This window comes from Globicephala melas, chromosome 10 (assembly GCF_963455315.2).
Source record: "Globicephala melas chromosome 10, mGloMel1.2, whole genome shotgun sequence".
NCBI classification, from domain to species: Eukaryota; Metazoa; Chordata; class Mammalia; order Artiodactyla; family Delphinidae; genus Globicephala; species Globicephala melas.
In genome coordinates this window covers 12,232,330-12,247,127 of record NC_083323.1, presented here as the reverse complement: position 1 = coordinate 12,247,127, position 14,798 = coordinate 12,232,330, and the positions used below count along the sequence as shown (strand labels likewise).

The 14,798-nt window shown below is 41.9% G+C and overlaps 1 protein-coding gene across 4 annotated transcripts in view; it reads left to right on the top strand.

Moving 5' to 3' along the window:
* HMGXB4 (HMG-box containing 4) overlaps window positions 1-14,798 on the top strand; it is a 31,668-nt gene that overhangs the window by 11,669 nt on the left and 5,201 nt on the right. For all 4 annotated transcript variants that reach the window (XM_030856130.2, XM_030856126.2, XM_060306410.2 and 1 more), the window contains 4 exons: window positions 9,814-9,895; window positions 10,848-10,912; window positions 11,883-11,988; window positions 12,863-13,032. In XM_030856130.2, coding sequence (XP_030711990.1) covers window positions 9,814-9,895; window positions 10,848-10,912; window positions 11,883-11,988; window positions 12,863-13,032 — 423 coding nt within the window. The remainder of the gene's footprint in view (window positions 1-9,813; window positions 9,896-10,847; window positions 10,913-11,882; window positions 11,989-12,862; window positions 13,033-14,798) is intronic.

Genomic DNA, 14,798 nt, shown 5'->3' with positions numbered 1-14,798 from the left:
TCAGTATAAAAAAAGAACTATCTGAGGGAATTCCTTGGCAGTCCAGTGGTTAGGACTCTGCGCTTCCACTGCAACGGGCACGGGTTCAATCCCTGGCTGGGGAACTAAGATCCTGCAATCCGAGCAGTGCGGCCAAAAAAAAAAATAGTATCTGAAAGTCCACCTAGAGATAGAAAGGAAGGTTTCAGGAATAGCATTCCCTCTGCCTGCAGTGAGCACACACAGAGAGCCCCCTGGTGGAAATGCAGGAGGCCTCTGTGTGCCCTTTCTACCCTAGAATCTGTGACCAAGACTGCAATGAAAATAGAGAAGCAAGAGAATGGCTGGTTTGGGAGAAGAAGAAAAGTTAGGTTTAGATTCCAAGATATAAGCATCTAGAGATTCAGCATAGCTAAGTGGTTAAGAGCGTGGCTATGGAGCCAGACCCCTTGGGCTGCATTCCTGGCTCTGCCACTTCGAAGCTATGCGATGTTGGACAAGTTGCATGACTTCTCCATCTACACGTGGGGATGATGATAGACCTACCTGGTAGGGTTGTTAAGGGTTCAGTGAGGTAATACATGGGAAGGTGTTCAGGGCCTCGGTGTGCCAAGGCCCTCTGGGGCGCCACAGCAGACTCACAGTGGCACCACTAGATTTTTTCAGCATTAACATTTCAGAAAAAACAGTCATACTTGCCATCTGTCAGGTACCTCATGAACTACTAGCGCAAAGTAATTCACAGGTTCAACGTCTTTTTATGTTCCATTCCTTTCAGTGATTGCTGTGATAAAAAGCACGTACTACGTGAAGACCCACACAGGAACCATGAACCAACAAAGTTTGGGAACCTTGGCTTTGCACAGTGTTGGCACATTAGCTAAATAACATTCAATACATGTTAGTTGTTACAGTCATCATCTCAGTAGACTTCCCAGGGAGCAGTGGAAATGCGAGACCTAGAGTTCAGTGGACCACCTGCAACCAGGGTTGGAAGAGGGGCCGTGGTGCTGGAGGAGACACTGAGAGGGCTTAGCATCGCAGAGGGAGGAAGACAGTTTCAAGAACAGATTGGTCTCATGCTTGAGAAGACAGGAGTTCAGGTGTAGTGGGGAGAATGGAAGCCAGGCTGGCAGAGTTCATATGAGAATGAGAAGCGAAGGCAGCAGTGGGGGACTCTTCCTGGAGAATTTTGACTGATACAAAGAAGGGAGATTGGACTCTCTCCCCTGTGAATGGTGACACTTTCAGTGTGGGGTTTCATTTAGGGAGTGTTTTTTTAGCTTTTCTGTTTGCCTGTTCGTTTCTTTGTTGTTGAATCCTGCTTTCCAGGAGGAGAGAGAAATCATATGGTGATACCTTGATGATCGTTTCCACTTTAAGACCATCCCGTTGGAGTGGGGATCTTTTGGTTTATGTTGGAGGAGCAGGATATGGTAACATTTCAGAAATACCTTACTTTTGGTTTTACTAAATCAGTAAAAGCCCATTCACTTCCACTCAAACTAAAATCTGTGACGTTGCCACTTCAGAGGAATGCCTTCACTTACCTGTATGTTTCCAGAATGTTCTCATTTCCTCTAAGCAAATGAAGCCTGGTCCAGTGGCCTAGTGCCTGACACACTCAGACATTGCTGTTGATCTACTTATAAACTACATTCCGAGAGATAGGGCTTCCCTATCTCTGGTGGCGCAGTGGTTGAGAGTCTGCCTGCTAATGCAGGGGACATGGATTCAAGCCCTGGTCTGGGAGGATCCCACATGCCACGGAGCAGCGAGGCCCGTGAGCCACAACTGCTGAGCCTGCGCGTCTGGAGCCTGTGCTCCTCAACAAGAGAGGCCGCGATAGTGAGAGGCCCGCGCACCGCGATGAAGAGTGGCCCCCGCTCACTGCAACTAGAGAAAGCCCTCGCATAGAAACAAAGACCCAACGCAGCCAAAATAAATAAATTTTTTAAGAAAAAAGTTAAATTCTGAGAGATAACTAGACTTGTCATGGTGTTACATAAATTCTCCCTCTGTTAAGACTGACGCTGAGTAACAGTAGCGATAAGTGGTACAAATCAGGAGGTGCCATCTCTGAGAGCCTGCTATGTGCCAGGCTCTCTGAGGCATTTTTGCACACATAGGGGTCTTGACTGACAGGTATTGTTAGCCCCCTTTCACAGAGGAGGAAGCTGAGAAGAAAAGACATGGAGCCAGAATTTTAATGGAGGTTCTTTAACCCCAAGGCTGTACTCTTTCCACTGTAGCACATGCCTTTCCAAAACTTAAGAGACGGTTACCCGGTGCCACAACCAGTCTTTGACAAAGCTAAAAGTAGGTTCTAGGGTAAGGGAGACTGACATGGTGCACTGGTGTCTGAGATTTGTCCTGTGGAAGCATACAGATGTTGAAATGAAGGGGCGGAAAGCTTGGACTCGAGTTCAGCAGACTTGGTTCTTGTTCTTGTTGCTACTTACTAGCCTTGTTCTCTTGAGATTGCTTCCTCGCTTCTCTGCTCACTTGTGAAATGGGGTTATTTAGATTAAATTAGGTGTACGTGTAGCACGCTTGGCACACACAGGGCAGGGCTCAGTCAGTAGCTGCTGTTAACGACTGTTGCTTTCATCCCACATTCTTCGGAAATATAAAATATACTTGAAAACATCTTTTTAAAAGTTTTTTTTCAAGCACTCATTTCACATATTCGACTAAGCAAAAGGGCTCTTGTGTCTGTTTTCTTTTGCTTTTTAATATTAACCTCCACCTTTTAGGAAGCAAACTCTGTAGCTGTCACCTATTTGGAAAGCAGTTAGGAACCAGAAAGAAAACAGGGTCTCTAAGGACCAAAAGCAGATGTTATAGAGCAAGTTTCCTACAGCTCCTTGGAGCACGTCGTGGGCACTGGGGAAAGGAACATCAGCTGGAGAGGAGTCAGGGGACCATTCTGACCCCGTTGTTTTCTTCGTAGAACTTTACCTACGAGGGTGTTGTGAAAAGCAGACGAGGTAACACAAATGAATGTGCATACCGGCCTTTTCACACACAATTCTGAGACTTTGTTATGCATTCAGTACATATTTATTCTGCACTTACATTGTGCCAGGCACTGAATCAGGTACAGTGTTAGCTCTCAAAGAGCTCCGTGTGTAGTAAGGGGTTGGAAAGCATTCAGAGTGTTGAACCTCAGCAGAGGTGGGTGCAGAGTGCCAGGGAAAGCCTGTGGGTGTCCAAGAAGCTTTCAGGGGGAGGCAGCCCTGAACTGAAACTTAAGGCCAAATAGGTATTCCAGTCAGGGAGTGGAAATGCATGTGAAGGCCCAAGAGGGCATAGGATGTTCAGAGAACCACAGGAGGTCCAACCAGCAGGTTAAAAGTAACCATGTGGAAGGCAGGAAGGGGGCTTTAGTAAATTACAATAATAATAAGAGCTATACTTACTGAGTTGCTCATATGTTCTAAGCACTGCACTACGTTTTTTATCTATGGTGTATTGGTGAATTTTCACAGGAACCCAATGAGATGTAGGTATTATCCTGTCCATTTCACAGAAATAAGCTCAAAGTGAAATAACCTGCCCCAGGATGCACACCTGTTTAGTGGCAGCACAGGAATTTGAACCCAGATTTTTCTGATTACAGGACCCAGAAAGAATGTTTAATTTATATTCAGTGGTGTATTATGAGAGAGAGCAGAAATAGATTCCCATTCAGAATGGTTAAAATAAAAGCTTTGGTGTGAAAACTTTACTGCTCTGTCACCCTTTCCTTTAGCCAGATCGCATTTAGGGATCTGAGTCAAGTTAGTTCAGAGGAGCATCAGATGGTGGCCCTGCCACTCGCTGGGTAAATGACTCTGGATCTGTTTCTCATCTTTAAAATGGCAGGAATGATGGAACTTACCTCGTAGGGTTGCGGGGCGGGTTAAATGAGTTTCTATAGGTAAAGCCTTGGTAACAGTGTCTCCTACACAGTATTAACATCAATGAAGAGATTGGATTCCTGTCATCAGCAGAAGAAAGCCAAGTTTTATTTTGAAGATTCATAAATGATGTTTTGCCTTAATTCCCAGATGTTTTGTCCTTTAAAATAGGTTTTTAAACTAAAATAGGTTCTTAAACCTAAGCTATAGGTTCATAGATCGGCTTGAAGAGGGATTTCTATCAGTTTCTCAAAGAGTTCTATGATCTCAAAGAATTCAGCGTGACTGCTTTAAACAGGGCATTAAGAAGTTGCTCTTAGGGCTTCCATGGTGATGCAGTGGTTGAGAGTCCGCCTGCCGATGCGGGGGACACGGGTTCGTGCCCCGGTCCGGGAAGATCCCACATGCCGCGGAGCGGCTGGGCCCGTGAGCCATGGCCGCTGAGCCTGCGCGTCCGGAGCTTGTGCTCCGCAACGGGAGAGGCCACAACAGTGAGAGGCCCGTGTACCGCAAAAAAAAAAAAAAAAAAAGTTGCTCTTAGAAGGTCTTGATATTGTGACACGTATCCTCAAACATTTAAAAAGAAGTTCTGGCTGTAAAAATTACAACTTTGTGAGTCACACTTAAGTGGATTTGTTGCTAGTCATTTGCTGCTAGTAATAAAGTATCCAAGTTTTTAAAATATTAACGTTTTGTTAAAGGAGAGCCCATGTTATTCCAGATGTAACTACTGTGATTCACTTGCCACACTGTTTTCTTGCACTAGGAAGTCTAGGGTGCAGTTACTAGCCTTGCATTTAGAGTCACTTGGAAATATTTTGATGTCTCGAGATCATTATTTGTGTTATTTCTAACTATTAATGTAGAAAGATGTCTGTTCCCTGGAAAAAATTTAACCCTTAAGTTCGAATTCCAAACTTTGGATCCACAGGTCTGAGTTGCATCTTAGAGCACAATGGTTAGGTTCTAAGGTCAGCACATAAGGTGAAAATTGTCAGTTTCCCTTGAAAATCCCTTAGGAAGGCTCCACGATGAAGGCCAGCAGTTGCTCAGTCCAACAGAATGTCAGCCCAGTGCACCTGGATTTTACTCTCTTCACCAGGTGAAGTCATTGGTATATGTTAAAGAGCCATAATTTTATTTATTTATTTTTTCATAATTTTATTTTTTAAACTATGTCAGCTCCAAACATCAGAATTACACTTGGGTAGCGAGTTACACACACTGAGGGAGACATACAGGAACTGCCTGGGGAAAGCAGATCTCATGCTGTCACACACACTGCAAGGAATGGGTTCTTAGAGCAGAATCACACGGACTAATCAATCCATATCTCCCTCTCTCCGTCTCTCTCTCATAGCCAAACAGAACTTATATGAACTCATGCCTTTCTTTGTAATGCAACCTCATTTTATCTTGGGCCCAGTGAAGGGGGATGTGAAAGGATTGGATCACTTAGAGCATTTGGGGATGTGAGGCTGCTACTAAGTTAATAAAGGCGGTGCAGCACCCAGAGCTCACTTGCGTGGCATCTGAACATGACTAACTTTACCAGAAGAATGCTAAAAATAGGACCTTTACTACTGAAACGAAAGTTTAAAGTAAAGGCCTTGCTGCTATTTTCTTTGTCTGATTTAGGTCAGAAGATTTCACTCTATCCTCCCTCACCAGAATTTCTATTTTTAAAAAATCTTGTATTAGCTTTTTGGATGCTACAACTTCTATTTTGAAAAATACAGAGGGGATAGAAAGGAACTTTCCTATTGTGGCATAACAAATTACCACAAATCTAGCAGTTCAAAACAATATCCATCTAGTAGCTCACAATTCTGTAGATCAGAAGTCCAGACAGGGCTCCACTGGGTTCTCTGCTCCATCTCTCACAGGACTGAATCCAGGTGTTGGCTAGAACTGGGTTCTTAGCTGAGGCTGGAGGTCCTCTTCCAGGTTGTTGACAGCATTCAGGCCCTTGCAATTGTAAAACTCATGGCAACTTGTTGTCTTCAAGTTCAAGGCCAACAGCAGGAGAGTGTCTCCTGTTGGGTCTCACCTCTTTTAAGGGCTCACTGGATACGGTCAGGCCCACTCAGGATAACCTCCCTTTGGATTCACTCAGATTCAGCTCACTTAGGGACCTTAATTACATCTGCAAATTCCCTTCTGCCATATAACATAACATGATCACGGGAGTGATGCCCCATCATATTCACCAGTCCTGCCCACAGTCAAGGGGAGGGCATTTTACGGGGTGTGTCTACCAGGAGGCCGAAATCCTGGGCGCCATCTTGGAATTCTGCCTACCGCAGAAATAACATGACTGAGTACCTACTGAAGTGCCAAACACTGATTAATTCCCACCTCTGGGAATGGTATTAACCAAGTTTTACTGACAGGGAAACTAAAGCTCAGGGAAATGAAGCAGTTTGTGTAACTAGTAAATCGTATGGTCAGGATTCTAACCTAGCTCTGTCGGCCTCCAAAGGCCAGGCTCTTTCCATTTTTTCACATTATCTCTGATAAATCCTGTCACTTCTCCCTCCCTTTCAATTTATCTGCCTTTCTCCAACCCCACTGTCTTGGCTGTAGGCCTTCATCATCCCTCTCGGGCACTCCTGCAGCAGCCCCCCAATCCCCATCGGGCTTCCTGCTTCCGCTGTTGCTCTGCTCCAGTCCATTCTCGATGGTCCTAACGTGCAACCTGACCATGTGACTTCTTGCTTAAAATACTTGCATCACTTCTTTCCAATGGAGTCCATACTCTTTAATACAGGTTACAAGGCATCCGTCTCTAAGCACTCCGTGCTTCTCTGAGATCATCTCCTACTTCTCTCTCTCATGAGTGTCACCACTCTAAGAGCCTAGAACACCCGTAACCACTCTTCACCTGGCTAATTCCACCCAGCTTTCCAATGTACATTTAACGTCACTTCCTCCAGAGGCTCTCTTCAATTGCCTAATTTGTGAGGTGCTCCTCATACATGTTCCTGTAACACCCAGTAGTTTCCCTATAATATTGTCGCATTTTATTATGACATATTTATCTGTCTTTTCTGTTAGGTTATGTGTCTGGTTCTTGGCTGTATTCCCAATGTCTGGCTCATAGTGGATGCTCAGTAAATATTAAGAAATGAATGGCAGAATACTTTGGTGGGTTACTTCTTTTCTCTTTCCTTTGCAGTCTCCTTTTTAGTCTCTGTTTTTCCTTTGCCATTGAAATACTTTTAATATCACATGTCAGGGGACTTCCCTGGTAGTCCAGTGGCTAAGACTCTGCATTTCCAATGCAGGGGGTCCAGGTTTGATCCCTGGTCAGGGAACTAGATCCCCACATGCCGCAGCTAAAGATCCTGCATGCCACCACTAAAAGATCCCGCATGCCGCAACGAAGATCCCGCACATGGCAGTGAAGATCCCGCGTGCTGCACCTAAGACCCGACACAGCCAAATAAGTAAAAAAATAAATAAATAAATTTTGTTTTTAAATATCACATGTCAGAGAGCAATCCACTTCTCGTGCGTTTTATTCAGGATCAGATAATTAGTATAAGGTGAAGCTAAAATGGTGAGAAAAAATGGTGGGCCTTCAAACTTTACATCTCATGTTTTCCACTATTTTATGCTGCTTGACTGCCTTAGAATAAGATCTGGGCTCCAAAAGCTCATCCTCTTAACTACTCACTGTACCCAGTACAGATACTCAATAAATGCCGGTATATTTTCTACATAATTGAATAAAGTCCTTTATAAGAGTTACGAGAGGAACCCCTTTCTTCACTGTGTGGATTTGGATCTAACATATTGGGTAAGAGTTGTGATTAATTTTGTAAAGGTATGTTCAATTTCATGTTATAGCTGTAGATAGCCTTGTGGAATAGAGAGCATTGACTTTTCATAGTCTTATATCATGTTTGAGAAAACATTGTTAAAACTCCTTGCAAGTTTTATTTTATGGCCAAATGTCAGGCCTATGAATAAGCTGTTTTTAAAAGATTAGTCTAAAATTTTTGAAGCTAAATTTATAACAAACATGGCATAATTTTCATAGCCAAAGAAGTGCTATCTCATTCAAAGCAGTTTACTTTGGAAGACGTTTCAGGGTTGTTTCCATTCTTCAAAAATGGTTTCAGAATTCCTTTTGGAATTGAAGTCTGAGACATCACACAGCTTTTTTACTGTCATAAGTTTTGGCTAGTCTTTGGCCTTTGAGGATAGTTGTTTTATGAAAACAACATTAAGAACTAAGGTGAGGGCTTCCCTGGTGATGCAGTGGTTAAGAATCCACCTGCCAGTTCAGGGGACACGGGTTCAAGCCCTGTTCCAAGAAGATCCCACATGCCGTGGAGCAGCTAAGCCTGTGCGCCACAACTACTGAGCCTGCGCGCTAGAGCCCGCAAGCCACAACTACTGAGCCCACGTGCCACAACTACTGAAGCCTGCACGCCTTGAGCCCGTGCTCTGCAGCAAGAGACGCCACCACAGTGAGAAGCCCGTGCACCGCAATGAAGAGTAGCCCTCACCCACCACAACTAGAGAAAGCCCGTACGCAGCAACGAAGACCCAATGCAGCCAAAAATAAACAAATAAAATTTTTTAAAAAAAGAACTAAGGTGAATAAAGTATGTGATCAGGCTTCATTTAAAAACAAGGTGCAACTCTGAAGTCACAAGACAGGACTGTGTTTGTTGGTTTGTTTTGGTTGTAAAATCAGATTCTTGAGGCAAACAGAAGTTTCCGGTAGCTTTTAAAGCACCAACGAACCGTTCATGTCATTATAAGTGCAGAACCAGAAAGGACTATCTTGGGAGGCGATGGAGGACTGATCATCATGTTTTGATACTTACAGATGAGGTTGTAAGGAAAGCCAGACTGAAGACATCTCAGTTTATTAGATAATGGTTACAAAGGGATAATCTTTTCTTTGCAAAGTAATTTTTTCTGTTACAACATATTTTTTTTCTTTGGCCCATAATGCATAGCCCTGGAGGTCAGGCTAGGCTGTAGCCATTCTCGTGTTATAACTGGCATAGCTGCAGGACCCAGGGAAGTCACTATTTTTCTAAGTTTCCTTTCTCATCCTCAAAATGAGAGATTTGAACAGGTGCTATCTAATGCGCCTTTTCAGGTAGGAAAGCTCTTTTCTCCTGAGTCTATGGATAATTGTAAAAGGGATGCATAGTAATATATAGTATCTTCTGTTTTATATGTCCCTCATTGAACTGGTTTTAAAAGCTCATTTTGTTTTTGTTTCTCAAAAATCATGCATTGCTTTTGGAATTGTCATAAGTGAAGAATAAACATATTTCAGGTAGTACAAAGCAGTTTGTTGAAGTGAAAGAGGTTCATCTTACGTTAAGTACCAAAGAATTGTCTTCAGTTATTTACTTCTCACCTTGGACCACAAGAATGTGAATAAAATAACGATAAACTACAAGTGACAGTCAAAGCAGGATCAGGAAAATTTTAAGATTAGAAATCAAAACCAGAGGAACAATATGAACAAAATTTAGCTCTTGATTTTCTGGCCCCAAAGCAAAGGGAAATTATGTGGTTCTTATTTTCAAAGAAGATGAAAACTAGACACCCAAGGAGAGGTAAAGATTTTCTTAGCACTTAATTCTAACCGAAATATGTAACATTTGTAGAAAGGATGAAGAGCGTTACAAATAATTATCAAGAAGCTGCAACAACCTGAAAAATCTAAAACTAATTTAGCATGTGGATTTTACCTTCTAAAGTAAAACTGATACTCATCTCTGAGTCATAAGTAACATGGATTAAAAATTAATTATCGTGTTTAGGAAAGCTGGTTAGTAATTTAGCACTCTTGATGGAAAAGTGCAGGTATCTTTTTTGTTTTGTTCCCATAGATGCAAGGTTGCTCAACCTGTGTTCTAATTAAGTCTTACCCTGTTCTATTTTTATGTGGTACTAGCCAAAAAAGAAGAACATGTCGGCCTACCAGGTGTTCTGTAAGGAGTATCGTGTAACCATTGTGGCTGACCATCCAGGCATAGGTAAGAACATTTCTCATCTTTAGTGCTTTTACTTTCCATCTGTGTCCCTGAAGCAGTGCAGTTAATCCAGTCAGCAGGCAAACTTATTCCCGTAGTATGAAAAGAACACAAATCTCATTTCTTCCCTCAGTTGTGCAAGTCACTGTAGATTTTGTCTTAGGTCACCCCGTACATAAAGCACAGTACATAAATACGCCGTTGTTTCTTTCCAAGGTTCTACAGTTGACCTTTTCCTTAAACTGCCCTCAGTATAGAGTCGGAGTGAGATGACATATTACATTGTTCATATTTGTCTCTATATGGAAGTTAGTGAGGTGAGAAGCACACTACACCTCAGGCCTTAGACAAGTCACGCACCCTCTGCACATCTCATTTGCCCAATGTGTGAACTAGCTTCCCAGCCTGCTCACCAGGCTTGTTGTGAGGCACACTGAAGCACCGTGAAAGACACAGATGTGCTTTATACAGCACGACCTCGCTCTACATGTGGAAGCACAGCATTACACGTCTGGCAGATCGCTTCCGAGCTGCTCTAGGGAAATTCTTCTTTGTCTCTGAGCTCTCAGAAATTCGGTAAAACTCTAACATCTCTTAATCAGTCAAATTCTCCATAACATATTTTCTCTAACTTAAGTAGATAAGCCCTGTTCCGTGGAATCAAATTAAAAGACACCAGAAAGATGCTTAAGGAATAAGTCCTTAGAGAGTAGACATGTGAGAATTTGAGCCTGTCTCACGGCCACCAAAACAGCCCCTTCCTTCCAGAAAAGAATCAAGGAAAGTGATGGGGTTTGGTTTGGTTTTCTGAAAGACTCTTGTGCTATTTAAATCTGATCTTCAAGACCCTTTTCCTAGTTTTTGCTCCTATCAGTAGTCTGTTTTGTTTATGGTTAAACCTTTACTGTTTTGGGTTGTTTCTGTTTTTTATTTTTTTTTTACTCTTTTATGCTAGATTTTGGGGAACTGAGCAAAAAACTGGCTGAGGTGTGGAAGCAATTGCCAGAGAAGGACAAACTGGTAAGTACAGTTTACAACGGACACATTGCTTTATGCCTTCCAAAATGTGTGATCCTCCGACACACCATCCCAAACAGTGGCAAATGGTTTAGCAGAGGACAATAAAGTAGTTGGCGCCAGTTCACTCTACATGAGGATTTAGCTGCAGGGAGGCTGTCTTCTAACCTCATCTAATTTTTTCCCACCAACCTGACATTTGAGCCAAAAGATGATGTAACTTGGGCAATGAGTTGTGTTAAAAGAGAATCTAAAGTCAGAGACCTTGACCACAAACACCTACTAGTCAGCTGTGGTCTGAGAACTGAGGAAAGTGGTCCACCTGATAGTCACAGCAAATAATAAAAACATGGGACAATGTTTACTAGGTAAGTAGGTTCCAGGTCATCATCCTCATCAACCATTACCAAATAATAAACCTTCCTGTCAAAAAGCTAATAAGACAATGATAAATAGTCATATTTGAATCACAGTTACTTTCCAATTAGATGATATGAGGGTAGTGTAGGCATTAGAATTACCATCTTGCTTTTTTAAGGTACAGCTCATCTGGGTGAAAACAACATATATTTTTCACCCAGGTCAATTATCTTTAGTTTCTGTTTTCCATGTCATTGTTATCCTAGTATTGGTGTTTCCAACCGGCAGGTTAGAAGAAATATTTAAACCACATGGACATTAGGATGAGCCAGATGTTTCCTCTATGATTTTACATTTCAACCTTAGAGTGATCATAGAATCAATGCTGCAATGTGACCATTAGCACTGGGGGGTATTCGTGGTCCTCTACTAAGATACTACTGTCACCGCTATCTGAAGCCTGTTCACTGACCCTCCAGCTTAAAAGTTAACATTAACCCTCTGTCTGCTCCCCTCCACTGTTCCCTTTCTTTTCTTCATTCTCCTCTTCCATGACTGCTTTCCCTTTTACTTTTTTGCCCTTTTAAATTTGTTTGCCCTGATCTGATTGCAGATTTGGAAACAAAAAGCTCAGTATCTGCAACACAAACAGAACAAAGCAGAAGCTACAACTGTGAAAAGAAAAGCATCCAGCTCAGAAGGTTCCATGAAAGTGAAAGGTAGTGACCACATCCCTCTCCTCTTTTCATTCTTTTCCCTAGAGCACTGTGAATTTTGCTTCCTCACTAAGAAATGGGGAGAAGAGCCTATATTAGAAGCAGATCTTGATATCCAGATATTATTACTAAATATTAAGGGTTGCCCAAAAAATTTAGAAAATGTTGTGGGTTTTTTTGCGGTACGTGGGCCTCTCACTGTTGTGGCCTCTCCCGCTGCGGAGCACAGGCTCCGGGCGCGTAGGCTCAGCGGCCATGGCTCACGGGCCCAGCCGCTCCGCGGCATGTGGGATCTTCCCGAACCGGGGCACGAACCCGTGTCCCCTGCATCGGCAGGCGGACCCTCAACCACTGTGCCACCAGGGAAGCCCTAGAAAATGTTAAGTCAGAAGTCAGCAAGCTTTCCTGTAAAGGGCCAGAGAGTAAATATTTTATTTTTTTATTATTATTTAATTTTTTTTTTGAATTTATTCGGTTGCACTGGGTCTTAGTTGCAGCTCTTGGGCTCATTAGTTGCGGCATGCAAACTCTTAGTTGTGGCATGCATGTGGGATCTAGTTCCCTGACCAGGGATCGAACCTGGGCCCCCTGCATGAGCTTGGAGTCTTAACTGCTGTGCCACCAGGGAAGTCCCTGAGAGTAAATATTTTAAGTCTGAGGGCCATATGCATTCTCTGTCACATATTCCTCTTTGTTTTTTCTACAACAACCATTTAAAAATCTAAAATCATTCTTAGCTCACAGGCCAATATAAAAACAAGTCATGAGCCAGATTTGGCCCACAGTCCATAATTTTGTTAATGCCTGGTAGAGCTCATAAAAAGGGAAAATCTGGAAGAATATTGGCAAGCTTTCTCTATTTTGTCTCTCTTCTCAGCTTCCTCTGCAGGAGTACTGTCACCCCAAAAGAAATCCCCACCCACCACCATGCTGTTACCCGCCTCGCCAGCCAAAGCCCCTGAGACAGAGCCCATCGACGTGGCTGCTCATCTCCAGCTGTTGGGAGAGTCCCTGAGCCTCATTGGACACCGCCTGCAGGAAACCGAGGTGAGGGCACTGCCAGCAGCATGACTCCAGTTGCTTATATAATTTGAATCCACTTACTCATTCCACATACATTCATTGAGCAACTACTGTATGCTGGGTTATGCCAGGTGCTCAGGATACAGTGATAGAGAAGAGAGATGGTAATAGAAACATCTAGAGATTTGGAATCTACCTACTGGCTCTCAAAGTTTACACTAATACCGTCCTATTGAAACAATGGCACAAAAGGAAATTAGACTACCCTGTAACTTTTTTTTCCCCAGTTTTACAGAGATACAATTGACATATAATCCTGTAACTCATTTTTATTTTTTAAAAATGCAATGGGAAAAATGAGTACAAATCCCATGGAAGCTTTGATCGTTATGATTTCTAAGAGAGTTTGGATTTTTCTATGCATTTCCAGCAAGGTTTTCAATAGACAGATTAGATTGTACAGGGGATTAAGTGTTCCTCTACTGCTTTGAAAGTAGGTAGCAACTGGGAGATTGAGGTTCTCAAGCTCTTCATTTCTCTGCACTTGAATCATACAGTCCTATGTACCCTAAGGAGATCTGTGTCCTTTTAAGCTTCAATTTCAAAATCACTTAACCTGCAAAGCTGTCATGTTCCATTTCTATTACCATATGCAATTTCTAATCATATTTCTCCCTGGCTAACTCAGTAAGTAGTGTAGTATTTCAGTTTTCCACTGGGTCCTAATAGGACATTTCAGCAAAGAAATCAGTCTGAATTACTAAAGCCATCTTTAAGCTGAGAAATCAGTGTAGGGATATAAAACTACTCACTTGTTGAATTACTACTACTTAATTTGTTGAATTATTATTCAACAAATAAAATGCCAAAGGCCGCAAGAGATGAAGCTTTGTCTAAGTTCTTTGGCTAGTTTCTCAAAATTTAGTAGGTGTCAAAACAGCTGCTTTCTTGTAGGCCCAGATATTTGAATGGATATAGGTATTTCCAGAATAAAATATTCTGGGATCCTTATTTATTTTTCATATGTAGACATTCTTACATTTCCTAAAAAGTTAAAATTTTAAATGATTTGTGTTTTTCACCTTCCATATTCCAGATTTTCCCTGATGTTTCCATTGAGTTTAACAAATAGTTGTTGAGTACTTAGGCATTATTCCAAAAACTGGGGGGAGTAGAAATTATGATGATTTCGTATCCTCAGGAAACTTACAATCTAATTGGAAAGATAGAATAGATAAATAATTAGCAAATAAAACAAGCCAGCTTCTGTGAGCGGTTGCTGTGGGAGAGTTACATATACATATTGACCAGAAAAGGGAAAGAATGTTGCAGAATCTCTAGTCCCCTTTTTTTTAACATAAGGAACAGTCTTATTACGATATAATTCACATACCATAAAGTTTACCCTTTTAGAATGTAGAATTTAGTGGCTTTTAGTATATTCCCAGATTTGTGGCTCCATTACTACTGTCTATTCCAGATCATTTTCATTACCCCCGAAAGAGACCCCATATACATCAGCAGTAATTCCCCATTCCCCCTATACTCCACTTTTTCCCAGACTTTAATCATTTGTGTATATCTTCACAATTTTGCCATTTCCACATACCACTTTATACTGTTATTTACTTTGTATTTTTTTAATTTTAATTTTATTGGGGTATAGTTGATTTACAATGTTGTGTTAGTTTCAGGTGCACAGCAAAGTGATTCAGTTACACATAAATGTATATTCATTCTTTTTTAGATTCTTTTCTCATATAGGTTATCCCAGAATATTAAGTAGAGTT